Below are 16,170 nucleotides of genomic sequence, written 5' to 3'. Positions count from 1 at the left end.
TTTAGGGTAAACGTTAGCGATCCGCGTCATAGCAGCGCATTTGTATTAAATGTACTTAAGAGCACAAGTTACAACATCTGAACACTGTTATTTGTTCTTGGATTAAAAAAAAAAAAAACATCATCTGTTTCGTTCACCTTCGCAGACGTTTGATACGTCGGACTATCCCCGCAGAAGGTAACGCTAACTAGCTATTGTGGCTAACATTTACGAGTCTTCTGCTGTTTAAACCCACCAATAAATACGTTCACGTGTTATTAAATGTGCAACTGTATATTATTTTAATGTCAGGGGAAACAAGACCACCATGTTTTATTAAGGGTGGTGTCTACAAGCCTAGATTAGACTACCTGACAATGAAAGTGTGCTGAAGTAGAGCGCTCGATTCCCACGTTGGGTCATACGGTTGGTGTAGTGGTTAGCGCTCTTGCCCATGCAACAATAAGTCCCGTGTTCGTGACCCGGTTGGAACAGTGGTTTTGAGTTTGCTTGTGTGCACGTAAAACATGCTGCTTTCTGTTGAAGATTAGGGGTGTACGATAATATCAGATTAAACAGATTAAACTGCTACCTCGTTGACTTTTATGCAGATTGGAGGATTAGGCAATTGGACATTCTAAATTGACCATCGCTGTGAGAGTGGATGGTTATGATGGACTAGAAGGGTGTACCCCGCCTCTTGCCCTGTGTCAGCTGGGATTGCCACCAGCGCCCTCGTGTGGGGGATAAAGCTGTATAAAATGAATTGATGGATTCCCATGTTGTTTAAATGTTACGGACGGGGACTATGTATGATGAAGTTTTATCTTATGTTTAGTAGACATGGGACTAAAGGAACATTGATTGAGATGCGCGATATTATTGCTTTAACACTTGCTTCAATATAACGGTATTCTCTTAGCGATATACACGTTAATGGACGGAAACCTACAGTATGTCCGAGATGTCCAATCCAACTTGATTTATAAAGCACTTTAAAAACAACAGCTGAAACAAAGTGCTGTACATCAGATATAAGTAAAACAAATAAATATAGAAACCTAATGCCTAATAGACGTAAAAAACAAAATGTAAAACATACAATAAAACAATAAAATACTGTAGAACGCAAAAAAAACAACACAAATCCATTATGATGATCGATAAAGGAATTTTACCAAGGATTCACTTATTTTGAATACTTTTGTCTCATCAGTAGTGAACAGTTATGTGTCAGTAGTGGGATAAAACATTCCACATGGTAACCACTTAATACATGCTGATAAACTTACTAACCTCATCATGTCCTTGTTGTAGATGAGTGGTGACTCAGATGCCAACAAAGAGTTTACGGAGCAGCTGCGGCTGCAGGAACTCTATGGTCAGAAGAACGTCGATGGCTCTGACCCGAACACCTTCACTGACCCCGAGGACGGGACCGTCTATGATTGGGACCATGAAAAGAAAGCCTGGTTTCCCAAAGTATGGACATTTCTACCTCTCTTTTTGTCATTGTTTTTCTATTTATTGAATATATTCATACATATTAATTACAATATGTACAATACAGTATTAAGTTTACTTTCTGCTGATGATTAGGGATGCACGATAGCAGGTTATCAGCCGAGAATATGCTGCTACCTTCTTGTCTTTTGTGCTTGCACCCTCTCCAGCTATTTTAATGTTTTTGTTTATGTACTTTACACTGTGAAGAAATGCATTTCTATCTACTGCTGCTGCAACATGAGTATGCAAATATTATGTTACTTTCACTGCAGAAGAGACCAACTTGCTCTGCAGTTGGGTACTGGGTAAAACTGTAGGTATCGGGTATCTGCCAGAGCACTCCTGATATATTTGTGAGAGATTGCAAATGCAGTATCGTGCTTTCCCACTGAAGATAACTCTTTTAGATGGGCAGAATCACAGTTTAGAGCCCCGTTTTTGTGTTAATGTTAAGAAGGTTTGCTCTGTTTTCCTAGATAACAGAGGATTTTATAGCAGCCTACCAGGCCAACTATGGCTTCACTCAGGATGGAACTCCAGATGCAAACAGTGCTGCAGTGAGCAGCAAAGACCTGGCACCTTCTGAACCAGACGGCAAACCTACAGAAAGGCAGAAAGCAGCTGATTCCACAGAGGACCCAGACCAGCAAGAGACGACAGCTAAAGAAACCAAGCAGAAAGGAGAGAAGAGGAAAGCAGAGCCAGGTAAAGCAACATTTCTCCCTGTCTAAAGTCTAAACTGTGTAGAGTTTGATGTACAGTATTCAAGTCTAACTTTGTGTAAAATGTACCTTTCCCCTTTGTTCTGTGAACATAGGCTGGTTTGATATTGACGATCACAAAAACACAAACGTCTATGTATCAGGTGAGCACTGCTTTCATTTTTTTCCCTCATAGTCAAGATGACCAGCTGTCCAGTAAGTCATTAACTCTGATCATCCTATCAATGGATTTTTCTCCACTTACCTAAGGCCTGCCCCTCGACATCAGCAATGAAGAGTTTGCCGAGTTAATGTCCAAGTGTGGCATCGTGATGCGGGATCCCATCACAGAGGAATACAAGGTCAAACTCTACAAGGACAAACAAGGGAATCTGAAGGGCGACGGCCTTTGCTGCTACCTCAAGGTTCAGCCTTTCCTTCTGCTTCTATTTCTTTTAGAATGTCCCCTTCCTCTCGTCAATGAGGGTTTATAAAATGTTAAATTAACCTTCTGCTTCTTTGTGTCAACATGTGCAACTCTTATCTGCCCTTTGAGTCAGTCACATGCAAAAGACAAAACTCAAAAAGGCAGAAAAAGAGTCAACATATCACCTTGAAAATGTGAACATGTTTGCTGTGAAAGACACTGAGCATGAATGTTTGTCTGACCAGCTAGTGTGTGTTTGTGTGTTCTGCAGAAGGAGTCAGTGGCGTTAGCTATGCGTCTGATCGACGAGTCAGAGGTCAGAGGTTACAGGCTCCACGTGGAAGCGGCACGGTTTGAGCTGAAGGGCCAGTACGACGCCAGTAAGAAGAAAAAGAAGAACAAAGAATACAAAAAGAAGCTGCAGCAGCAGCAAAAGTAGCGTCTGCTTCCTGTTCTTTTTTATTTTTCTTTTCTGCCTGCAAGGATGAAGCACCTGACTGATAATGTCTGTGTTGTTTCTGTGTGTCTCTGTCCCTGTAGGCAGTTGGACTGGAGACCAGAGAAGCAAGGAGAACTGAGGAAGAGGAATGAAAAAGTTGTCATCATCAGGAACATGTTCCATCCCAGTGACTTTGAGGTACACAGATCCATATGCACATACACAGGTTTTACCCTGTTGTGAGGATGAGCTAAAATGTCCTCACTTCCTATGGTTACACATGTATTATGGTCCTCACCAAGATATACACACGCACACCTTTGGGCGTCACCTGTTTTGATCTCTGCTTCGATCTCTTTTTCAGGAAGACCCACTTGAATTGAACGAGTATCGCGAAGATCTGCGGACAGAGTGTGAAAAGTTCGGGGAGGTTAAAAAGGTCATCCTCTTTGATGTGAGTTTAACGTCGCGTCATAGTAGAGCAGTTTGGATTTGCTTATTGTCAGTGGCATGAATGAAGAGCTGGGTTTGATGTCTGTGTTTGTGCCGCAGAGACACCCTGACGGTGTCGCGTCAGTTGCATTCAAGGACCCCGATCAAGCAGATGCCTGTATTTCGTCATTCAATGGCCGCTGGTTTGGAGGAAGGCAGCTGACTGCAGAGGCTTGGGACGGAACTACAGATTATCAGGTAAACAAACATATTTTATGTGGTGTCCGAAAACTGCGGGTGTGATTAGGAGTTCCCTGGAGTTGAAATGTATGAAAGTATGAAATGTTCTGGCCAGAACTAACTTGTTCTTGCCACCTTGAGAAAAAGAACAAATCTCTCCGTTCGTGTGGAGTATGTACAGGCCTTAAGAAATGTGGTGGTTAAAAAAAAAACTTCACAAAACTTCAGTCACTTTCATGATGCTCACACTTTGTATAACTGGCAATTTAATAAAAAAATGTTTTTTTAAAAATACAGCTAAAGAAAATACAGAAATGGCTGATTATATTATTTATATATATTTACAACAATACTAATTACTAGTAAACCAACAAATGCACACCAAAACAAACACCTTTTACATTCATTGTTTTTGTGCAGATTGAAGAGACGTCACGAGAGCGAGAGGAGCGACTGAAGGGTTGGTCTACGTTTCTAGAGGTGGATGATAAAGACGGGAAGAACCCCTCCTCCACCACCACCCCCACCCCCAGCAGCACTGCAGCTACCGAACCAGCCGAACCAGCAGAACCAGCAGTCGCAGAACCGACAGAGCCCTCAGACCCAGCAGAGCCTGAAAAGCTCCCAGAAAAGGAACCACAACCTAAACGGAAACAGAAAGCAGAGCAGGAACAGGACATTGACTCTACAGACAGCAGCCTTGAAGGAAGTGATGATGAAGAGGCTTAAGACACTTTCTTGCACATCTATGGTTGCCATGGCAGCCAATTAGGACAGTTGCGTTTGTACTTGGACTGCTGCAAAACTGTGTTGTGAACAAGAGAGAGAATCTGGATGATTTGGGCAATTTTTAACGTCTTTATTTAGGTTTATAATGCAATTTGACTGCTACTCCACATAGTGGTTGTTCCTTAAATTCCAAGCTTTGTCTTGACTTGTAAAGGCAGTGTGTCACTTTGCATACAGAGTTGTAAATCTAAACAATTAGAAGACTGAGAATGAATCTGTTTTGGTTTGGATTGTAGTAGATTGCTCAGCTTCAATACTCATTACATTTATTTTAAATACCAGTTTGTTTGTTTGTTTTTTGTCTTGGAATACGTGACAGATTGTGTAAAGTGTTTTACAAAACCATGGAGATGAAAACCAATGAGACATTTCAGATGAAGACATTAAAAACACATTATAAAGACAACAAAAACAATGCTTATGTAATATTTGTTTACTTGTCAAAAAAAGACAATGATAAAACCTTTCCTTTCAGAGCAATTGTTGCAACTCATGTAAAGCTTGTGCTGTAAGAATGGATCCTGGAAAGTAGCGCCATTCCCGAGACGCCACATGACTGCGCTTTGGTGTGCTCGTACACCGCTGTTTCGTTACTCTAGGAAATTTTTCTGGGCTTTTTCTGGACTTTAGGAAGGTTTTACAAATATGAAACTCCATGAATTAAAATATCGAATATAAAGGTCTATAAAAGCCTATGTCCATCTCTGAGGTGGTGAGTTCACACAACTTTAAAACTTCAGACGAAAATAAGAATTTAAAAAATACCAGCAATGTGTTCTTCTGCAGAATGGTCAGTGTAGGTAGGAAATTGTGGGCAGGAGAAGAGTTTGTTTAGAGATTTTTGTGATTATTTTTCTGGATCTCAGCTCAGTGGGCCACTCTTCTGCCCACGCAAACCAAAACCTATTGACTGTGATTGTTGAAAATTCGTAATATGTATCAACATTTTGACTTAAGTGATAAAAGTGCCAAGTCTTGTGACCCGTTTGAAGTTACAATCACGTCTCTACGTTAAAGTATGACAACAAATTGACGACACTACCACAAATAGGAAGAAAACACCAACAAATAACAAACAAAACACAACGAGGAAAAGTGGACTGCTCCTGGCTGAGTGCGGTCCGCGCCCTCCCCTCTCGGTAAATCTAATTGGAATCATCCACTTCCTGTTTGCCACTCGGACCTTCCACGCACGCGGAGCCAGCAGGAGCAGCGGGGACTAACGTATGGTAAGTGCTGTTTAAAAATGATCCACACATTTCTTAGACTTTCTGTTGACGCTCTGATCACAGTTGTTGTTAACATCCGACCTGAGTGATCCGATCACAGGTGTTCAGATTACACCTGCGACTGACAATGTGACGTCACTGCTCCACAGCAAACACACGATCCCCGTCTAACCATGTACGTGTGGTCAATGCGATAGTATGTCTTTAAAACTGTCATAATATGAACTTTTCGAGTATAGAATGTCATCAAAAACGTTAAAATATAAATTGTCCACATATGTCGTCAAAAAACTGTCCAAAATGTCAAAGAATGTCCTCAACAATAAATGTCAATATACCATTAAAACTGTTATCTAGTCTGGCCAGTAGGGGGCAGGTTAATAAAAAAAACTTAAGGAGCAGTGATTTAGTAGAATTTCAAAATAAAAGTGTCCCTGTTGATAAGGACCAATATAAAGTAAACAATAACAAGGTTTTAATGTATTTTACTCTCATTGTTTTCACTCATTTACTGCAATGACCACATTTTAACTACTGGACACTACTTTGTCTCATCATGTCCCCTGACTGAAGACCTCCCAACAGCTGTAGTTCAAAAAAAAAACACAAAAACAAGGGATGACTTTACAGTGAAGAGTAAAATGACACACAACTGACAATGGCAGCAAACTTTGTAACTGAAACGTTTGCAGACATTAATCAGTTGACAGTTGACTGTCACTAAATACACCAGAATCCTCTGTTAAATATTGAGATTTTTAAATGTTTAATGTTTTCAGGATTTTTAAAGTCTTTGTAACTTTGTTTGGACCAGGACCATGAGCCGGCAGGAGCAGGAGGACCTGGAGGAGGACCTGGAGGAGGACCTGGAGGAGGACCTGGAGGAGGACCTGGAGGAGGACCTGGAGGAGGACGAGGAGCAGCGCGGACAAACGTGTAGTAACTGCTGCTTAAAAATGATCCACACATTTCTTAGACGTTCTGTTGACACTCTGTTCACACTTGCTGTTAACATCCCACCTGAGTGATCCGATCACAGGTGTTCAGATTACACCTGCTGCTGCTAATGTGACGTCACTGCTTCATATGTAAATACACACAAACCAAAAATGATTTAGTTTTAATTATTTCTTTGTTATAAAGAACAAAGAAACCGGGAAAAAAACAATCGATTATTAAAGTATAGTTTAATAATTCAGTAATCATTGCATCCCTACTTGTTTTATATATATATTTTTAAAAATCATCAGAGACCCCAAGTAATCAAGATATTTGGGAAATCACATGAAATGTTTATTTGTTCATTTAATGCTAATCCACAAAAATGTTGACGTGTATTTGTAACATCAGTTCAAAAAATATACGCTAAAAAAAATTAATAACAATCTGTCCTTGGGGCTCATTTACACCTGTGGTCATGTGCTATCCCATTACAATCCCATCACAGAAAATATGCATTTTTAGGGGTGATTGGACTTTTTGACCATATCCAATATGCCCATATATCACAGTGCTGGGGCCCATATCAATACCAATATATATGTCTTTCCTTTTGCACAACTGCAGAGGTCATTAAGTCTCTTCTCTAGTCAAAATAACAGACTATGTTTCATACTTATGTCGCAGCACATGTGGATATGAAATATCTTTATTGTGCAAAATAAATAAGCAGAAAAAATAGCTGTAGGGGGCGCGAGCATACAAGTCAAGGAGGTAGAAACCTTTTCAGTCTACTATTGTAGTCATTAGTCATATCGGCACATCTCGCCGTCTTTGCCCACATCCCATAAAACTTTTCAAAGCCAATATCTGCCCATACCGATAATATCGTCATATCCCCACACATTTTCATGTCGGGTGTAAACTAACAACATCTTTTGCTCTCAACAAACTTCTTTTTTAAAGACTTAAATTAACCTTAATGATTTTACAGCTTCTTAAATGGCAACATGTTCTGCTTTCTTGACTCCATAGAACAAAGAAATCATTCAAACGCAATCATTTTTGCTTTCTGGACAAAACAACACATTTGACAACATCATCATTTCCATCTTTGAAAAACCCTCATCAACATTTGAGCACATTTTATGGACCAAACCATCACTCTTTCACCCGTCATTTCATCACCTCACACGGACGATGTTAACAGCACTTGTCAACAGAGCCTCTGTTTAATGTGTGCACGTCATTTTTACATTGTTAACAGGTGAAAACTATGGAAGACACAAAGTGACAAAATTCAATCAATAAATTCACCATTAAATAATGACTCAAATGTGCCATTCATTCATATTGAAATTAAATACATACATGTCTTATTAAATGTGACATTCATTCATTCAAAAGACAATTCATTTCATGTAAAAAAAACAAAAACATATAGAATTACAAATAGTCAATTAACTCCTTATGTTTTGGTTTTTTTTTTTACATGAAATGAATTAGTATTTGAATGAATGAATGTCACATTTAATAAGACATGTATGTATTAAATTCCAATTTGAATGAATGACACATTTGAGTCATTATTTAATGGTGTATTTATTGATTGAATGTTGCCACTTTGACTCGTCCATAGTTTTCACCTGTTAACAATGTAAAAATGATGTGAACACGTTAATGACACAGAAGTCTAATTAATGTGCTGATCATTTTTAAGCATCAGTTACTGGACACCGGTACCCCGACTGTGTGGTCAACAGTCCAGAGAGTGGACCCCTGTCAAATTTTTTTTGTGTTTTTATGGCTTTTTTTGGGAATTTCGTTGGCCAAAAATGTGAAATAAAATGGTATAACCCCCTGTTGTTATCAGTGTGGGGAGCCGGGGGAGCACAGCCCAGCCCCGGCCCCAGTTTGGCCCCGGCGCCGGGGCCAAGTGTTCGGAGCATGCTGGATTTGAACCAGCCACAGCCGGACTGGCACAACCTCCTCGCGGTTGCGAACCAACCCACCACGCCACGAACCCTTTGGAGGTGTGGGATGGAGCTCCGGGCGTTTTTGAGTCTTCACTTTGGCTGTGGAACCTTAAACGTTGAAGTATAAAGGAATTGAACTCTCAACGTCAGGACTGAAAGGCAGCTCTCTAAGCAGTTGAGCTAACTGTCCACGCTCTTCCTTATGTTTTCTCAGACTTATTTACTCTCTGCGTTGAATAGCGTGCCTAAAAATTCACTTCATCCAAGTTTCAAACCCATGACCTGAGGAACTCCAGTCTTTCTCTTAACCTTGTGAGCTATTTGTCCTCACATGGTGTGTGCCAACCTTTGGAAGTCTTTCAATGATAGATTACCCATGACTTCACAAACCTCAGACTGATGAGATATTTAACAATGTCTATCCTCCCTCTTGGGCCAGATCTTTGGTGTAGTGGTTATTGCTCTTCCCTTTGAAACAAGAAGTCCTGGGTTCGAGACCCAGTGGGAACAAGTGTCTTAATGCATGGAGTTTTTCATGTTCTCCCCGTGTGTGCGTGGCTTTTCTCCCGTTTCTCTGGCTTCCTCCCACAGTCCATCAATCATCTACCGCTTTGTCCTACACTGGAGGGTTGTGGGGGGTGCAGTGCCAAGCTCAGCTGTCATATGGTGATAGGCGTGGTTCACCCTGCACTGTTCGCCAGTCCATTCAAAACATGCAGTACAGTGATGAGGTAAATTTCGACCTAAACAATGACTTCATGTAAGATTCGAACCCATGACCATAGGAATGCCAGTCCACGTCTGAACCATGTGAACTATTTGTCTTTGTTTGCTTTTGTGCACAATTTGGATGTCTTTCAATAATAGAATCCATGACTTCAAAAAACGTCAGACTCATGATATATTTTAGAACGTTTGTCCCCGAAAATGGACAACATGGTTGGTGTAGTGGTTAGTGCTCTTGCCTTTGAAACAAGACATTCAGGGTTCGAGACCCAGTTTGGACAAGTGTCCTAATGCATGGAGTTTTTCATGTTCTGCCTGTGTGTGTGGCTTTTCGCCGGCTTCTGTGGCTTCCTCCGAACAACATGCAATATATACTATGAGGTTAATTGGTCACTCTAAATTGACCAACTGAGTTCTGTGAATCTGCTATTGAAACACTTGTAAATGTGTTGAAAGGTTGTTAGTCTCTAAAACTCCATGCACGAAGACTCTTGTTCCAAGCTGGGCTTGAACTAGGACCCTGTCGCTGCAAAGGTAAGAGCACTAACCACTACACCAACCATGTTGTCCATTTTCGGGGACAAACGTTCTAAAATATATCATGAGTCTGACGTTTTTTGAAGTCATGGGTTCTATTATTGAAAGACATCCAAATTGTGCACAAAAGCAAACAAAGACAAATAGTTCACATGTTTCAGACGTTGACTGGCGTTCCTATGGTCATGGGTTCGAATCTTACATGAAGTCAATGTTTAAGCAGAAATTTACCTCATCACTGTACTGCATGTTTTGAATGGACTGGGGAAGAGTCGAGGGTGAACCACGCCTATCACCATATGACAGCTGAGCTTGGCACAGCACCCCCCGCAACCCTCCAGTGTAGGACAAAGCGGTAGATGATTGATGGACTGTGGGAGGAAGCCAGAGAAACGGGAGAAAAGCCACGCACACACGGGGAGAACATGAAAAACTCCAGAAAGATACTTGTTCCAAATGGGTCTTGAACCCTGAAAGTCTTGTTTCAAAGGCAAGAGCACTAACCACTACACCAACCATGTTGTCCGTTTTCGGGGACAAACGTTCTAAAATATATCATCAGTCTGACGTTTTTTGAAGTCATGTGTTCTGGCTCACATGTTTCAGACGTTGACTGGCGTTCCTATGGTCATGGGTTCGAATCTTACATGAAGTCAATGTTTAAGCAGAAATTTACCTCATCACTGTACTGCATGTTTTGAATGGACTGGGGAAGAGTCGAGGGTGAACCACGCCTATCACCATATGACAGCTGAGCTTTGCACAGCACCCCCCGCAACCCTCCAGTGTAGGACAAAGCGGTAGATGATTGATGGACTGTGGGAGGAAGCCAGAGAAACGGGAGAAAAGCCACGCACACACGGGGAGAACATGAAAAACTCCAGAAAGATACTTGTTCCAAATGGGTCTTGAACCCTGAAAGTCTTGTTTCAAAGGCAAGAGCACTAACCACTACACCAACCATGTTGTCCGTTTTCGGGGACAAACGTTCTAAAATATATCATCAGTCTGACGTTTTTTGAAGTCATGTGTTCTATTATTGAAATACTTCCAAATTGTGCGAAAAAGCATGCAATGACAAATAGCTCACATGTTTCAGACGTTGACTGGCGTTCCTATGGTCATGGGTTCGAATCTTACATGAAGTCAATGTTTAAGCAGAAATTTACCTCATCACTGTACTGCATGTTTTGAATGGACTGGGGAAGAGTCGAGGGTGAACCACGCCTATCACCATATGACAGCTGAGCTTGGCACAGCACCCCCCGCAACCCTCCAGTGTAGGACAAAGCGGTAGATGATTGATGGACTGTGGGAGGAAGCCAGAGAAACGGGAGAAAAGCCACGCACACACGGGGAGAACATGAAAAACTCCATGCATTAAGACACTTGTTCCCACTGGGTCTCGAACCCAGGACTTCTTGTTTCAAAGGGAAGAGCAATAACCACTACACCAAAGATCTGGCCCAAGAGGGAGGATAGACATCCTTAAATATCTCATCAGTCTGAGGTTTGTGAAGTCATGGGTAATCTATCATTGAAAGACTTCCAAAGGTTGGCACACACCATGTGAGGACAAATAGCTCACAAGGTTAAGAGAAAGACTGGAGTTCCTCAGGTCATGGGTTTGAAACTTGGATGAAGTGAATTTTTAGGCACGCTATTCAACGCAGAGAGTAAATAAGTCTGAGAAAACATAAGGAAGAGCGTGGACAGTTAGCTCAACTGCTTAGAAAGCTGCCTTTCAGTCCTGACGTTGAGAGTTCAATTCCTTTATACTTCAACGTTTAAGGTTCCACAGCCAAAGTGAAGACTCAAAAACGCCCGGAGCTCCATCCCACACCTCCAAAGGGTTCGTGGCGTGGTGGGTTGGTTCGCAACCGCGAGGAGGTTGTGCCAGTCCGGCTGTGGCTGGTTCAAATCCAGCATGCTCCGAACACTTGGCCCCGGCGCCGGGGCCAAACTGGGGCCGGGGCTGGGCTGTGCTCCCCCGGCTCCCCACACTGATAACAACCGGGGGTTATACCATTTTATTTCACATTTTTGGCCAACGAAATTCCCCAAAAAAAGCCATAAAAAAAAAAAAATAATAATTTGACAGGGGTCCACTCTCTGGACTGTTGACCACACAGTCGGGGTACCGGTGTCCAGTAACTGATGCTTAAAAATGATCAGCACATTAATTAGACTTCTGTGTCATTAAGGTGTTCACATCATTTTTACATTGTTAACAGGTGAAAACTATGGACGAGTCAAAGTGGCAACATTCAATCAATAAATACACCATTAAATAATGACTCAAATGTGTCATTCATTCAAATTGGAATTTAATACATACATGTCTTATTAAATGTGACATTCATTCATTCAAATACTAATTCATTTCATGTAAAAAAAAAAACCAAAACATAAGGAGTTAATTGACTATTTGTAATTCTATATGTTTTTGTTTTTTTTACATGAAATGAATTGTCTTTTGAATGAATGAATGTCACATTTAATAAGACATGTATGTATTTAATTTCAATATGAATGAATGGCACATTTGAGTCATTATTTAATGGTGAATTTATTGATTGAATTTTGTCACTTTGTGTCTTCCATAGTTTTCACCTGTTAACAATGTAAAAATGACGTGCACACATTAAACAGAGGCTCTGTTGACAAGTGCTGTTAACATCGTCCGTGTGAGGTGATGAAATGACGGGTGAAAGAGTGATGGTTTGGTCCATAAAATGTGCTCAAATGTTGATGAGGGTTTTTCAAAGATGGAAATGATGATGTTGTCAAATGTGTTGTTTTGTCCAGAAAGCAAAAATGATTGCGTTTGAATGATTTCTTTGTTCTATGGAGTCAAGAAAGCAGAACATGTTGCCATTTAAGAAGCTGTAAAATCATTAAGGTTAATTTAAGTCTTTAAAAAAGAAGTTTGTTGAGAGCAAAAGATGTTGTTAGTTTACACCCGACATGAAAATGTGTGGGGATATGACGATATTATCGGTATGGGCAGATATTGGCTTTGAAAAGTTTTATGGGATGTGGGCAAAGACGGCGAGATGTGCCGATATGACTAATGACTACAATAGTAGACTGAAAAGGTTTCTACCTCCTTGACTTGTATGCTCGCGCCCCCTACAGCTATTTTTTCTGCTTATTTATTTTGCACAATAAAGATATTTCATATCCACATGTGCTGCGACATAAGTATGAAACATAGTCTGTTATTTTGACTAGAGAAGAGACTTAATGACCTCTGCAGTTGTGCAAAAGGAAAGACATATATATTGGTATTGATATGGGCCCCAGCACTGTGATATATGGGCATATTGGATATGGTCAAAAAGTCCAATCACCCCTAAAAATGCATATTTTCTGTGATGGGATTGTAATGGGATAGCACATGACCACAGGTGTAAATGAGCCCCAAGGACAGATTGTTATTAATTTTTTTTAGCGTATATTTTTTGAACTGATGTTACAAATACACGTCAAACATTTTTGTGGATTAGCATTAAATGAACAAATAAACATTTCATGTGATTTCCCAAATATCTTGATTACTTGGGGTCTCTGATGATTTTTAAAAATATATATATAAAACAAGTAGGGATGCAACGATTACTGAATTATTAAACTATTACGAGTACGAGTACTTTCATAATCGATTGTTTTTTTTCCGGTTTCTTTGTTCTTTATAACAAAGAAATAATTAAAACTAAATCATTTTTGGTTTGTGTGTATTTACATATGGAGCAGTGACGTCACATTAGCAGCAGCAGGTGTAATCTGAACACCTGTGATCGGATCACTCAGGTGGGATGTTAACAGCAGGTGTGAACAGAGCGTCAACAGAACGTCTAAGAAATGTGTGGATCATTTTTAAGCAGCAGTTACTACACGTTTGTCCGCGCTGCTCCTCGTCCTCCTCCAGGTCCTCCTCCAGGTCCTCCTCCAGGTCCTCCTCCAGGTCCTCCTCCAGGTCCTCCTCCAGGTCCTCCTCCAGGTCCTCCTCCAGGTCCTCCTCCAGGTCCTCCTGCTCCTGCCGGCTCATGGTCCTGGTCCAAACAAAGTAACAAAGACTTTAAAAATCCTGAAAACATTAAACATTTAAAAATCTCAATATTTAACAGAGGATTCTGGTGTATTTAGTGACAGTCAACTGTCAACTGATTAATGTCTGCAAATGTTTCAGTTACAGACAAAGTTTGCTGCCATTGTCAGTTGTGTGTCATGTGTCATTTTACTCTTCACTGTAAAGTCATCGCTTGTTTTTGTGTTTTTTTTTTTCTTATTGCCCTAAATTCTGATGATAATGTCCTCATTCAACAATGCTTCAAAACAAATGAACTGTGCCTTTAACTGCAGCTGTTGGGAGGTCTTCAGTCAGGGGACATGATGAGACAAAGTAGTGTCCAGTTGTTAAAATGTGGTCATTGCAGTAAATGAGTGAAAACAATGAGAGTAAAATACATTAAAACCTTGTTATTGTTTACTATATATCGGTCCTTTTATTTTGCAAATTCTCCTAAATCACTGCTCCTTAAGTTTTTTTTATTAACCTGCCCCCTACTGGCTAGACTAGATAACAGTTTTAATGGTATATTGACATTTATTGTTGAGGACATTCTTTGACATTTTGGACAGTTTTTTGACGACATATGTGGACAATTTATATTTTAACGTTTTTGATGACACTCTATACTCGAAAAGTTCATATTATGACAGTTTTAAAGACATACTATCGCATTGACCACACGTACATGGTTAGACGGTGATCGTGTGTTTGCTGTGGAGCAGTGACGTCACATTGTCAGTCGCAGGTGTAATCTGAACACCTGTGATCGGATCACTCAGGTCGAATGTTAACAACAACTGTGAACAGAGCGTCAACAGAAAGTCTAAGAAATGTGTGGATCATTTTTAAGCAGCACTTACCATACGTTAGTCCCCGCTGCTCCTGCTGGCTCCGCGTGCGTGGAAGGTCCGAGTGGCAAACAGGAAGTGGATGATTCCAATTAGATTTATGAGGGGAGGGCGCGGACCACACTAAGCCAGGAGGAGTCCACTTTTCTAAATAAATGGCAAAACCAATCGATAGTGAATGCAGTAAGCTGAAAATTATAATGACTTAATTAAAGGTTAAAATGATCAATTTCATGGTTTATTTAATTGACTGGCTATTAGTTAATATGTGTTGTTGCAGGAATCATGTTGTTTTCTTGGATGCTTTTTGCTTGATTTTCCATTCACTGATACACTGTATACTAATAATCAAAAATGTTGTAAAATACAACATCTTGCTGTCACAGAAATCTGAGATTTTATATATTATTGTCCAAGAAAATTATGACAACATTAAGTACTTTTATGATGATTAAAAACAAAACAAAACAATTCCATTGGATATTAACCATGAATAGGATTTTTTGGTCTCATTGCTATGCTTTGTATTTTGGTTTAAATGTCAAAGTTCAAATTGTGTGTTTTTGTAGGGGTGGTTTACATATAAAGCTAACTTATCGTTAGAATTACAATTTATGGTTAGTATAATAATCATAAAATATTAAAATAAAGTCAGGCCAGAAAACCTGCCGACTCTAACATGATCATATTATTAGGAACAATAACTAGGTGTTTAAAAGTAGTTTTATAACTCCACATTCCTTCACTGGTTGAGTGAAGGAATGTGGAGTTATAAAACCACCAGTCAAAAGTTTGGACACACTTCCTCATTCAAGTAAATGGAAAGGTTTATTACTTCCCCCAACAATATTAGTATAGCAGTGGATTATTCATAAAGTACTGTCCATTTTGAATGATCACTGTGTTTAGAAAGATTGTTTGCTTATGGTCAATTTTCCTTGGTAACTTAAAAAGCTTTGTCTTAGCAATAACAAAATATACTTACAACAAACTCATACACACAAAAACATAAATCTTAGAGATTAACAAATGAACAAGTAAATGGCAGAAATACATTTAAAAAAAGGAAAATGCCCTCATTGGTTTATTTAACCAGGTGCCAGTAAATACTGGTCATACATTATTGTGTACGTCACATGTTCAAACTTAGCCATTTTTGTCAATAATTCCATGCACTCACTAAAAAATCAGGTGCTGGTTGATTTCCAGTGTCTCATTATTATTCTACACCCTGTGGCTACATGTACCCAGAATACATAAAGATAACGACTTGATTGAAGAAAGTTAATCACAACCTCCCAAAGAGGCAGGAGCACAGTTCCATGTG

General features: G+C 40.0%; 2 protein-coding genes across 2 annotated transcripts; one reads left to right on the top strand and one right to left on the bottom strand.

The window, feature by feature from the left end:
* The first annotated feature begins 5 nt into the window (after nucleotides 1-5).
* Nucleotides 6-4,794, top strand: htatsf1 (HIV-1 Tat specific factor 1). Its single transcript, XM_058627176.1, has 10 exons — nucleotides 6-177; nucleotides 1,297-1,461; nucleotides 1,962-2,190; nucleotides 2,303-2,350; nucleotides 2,457-2,611; nucleotides 2,885-3,048; nucleotides 3,154-3,250; nucleotides 3,417-3,506; nucleotides 3,605-3,742; nucleotides 4,145-4,794. Exons 2-10 carry the CDS (start codon nucleotides 1,297-1,299, stop codon nucleotides 4,451-4,453), a joined length of 1,395 nt encoding a protein of 464 aa, XP_058483159.1. The 5' UTR covers nucleotides 6-177; the 3' UTR covers nucleotides 4,454-4,794.
* A 5,767-nt stretch (nucleotides 4,795-10,561) lies between these two features.
* LOC131458553 (tripartite motif-containing protein 44-like) lies at nucleotides 10,562-15,319 on the bottom strand. The gene is made up of 3 exons (XM_058627727.1): nucleotides 14,856-15,319; nucleotides 13,820-13,975; nucleotides 10,562-11,923 (listed from the first exon to the last, which is right to left on the bottom strand). The coding sequence occupies exons 2-3, from the start codon at nucleotides 13,969-13,971 to the stop codon at nucleotides 11,701-11,703; spliced, it is 375 nt and encodes a 124-aa protein (XP_058483710.1). The 5' UTR covers nucleotides 13,972-13,975; nucleotides 14,856-15,319; the 3' UTR covers nucleotides 10,562-11,700.
* Nucleotides 15,320-16,170: the final 851 nt, after the last annotated feature.

This window comes from Solea solea, chromosome 4 (assembly GCF_958295425.1).
Source record: "Solea solea chromosome 4, fSolSol10.1, whole genome shotgun sequence".
Taxonomy (NCBI): Eukaryota; Metazoa; Chordata; class Actinopteri; order Pleuronectiformes; family Soleidae; genus Solea; species Solea solea.
This window is presented reverse-complemented; position numbering and strand designations above follow the sequence as displayed.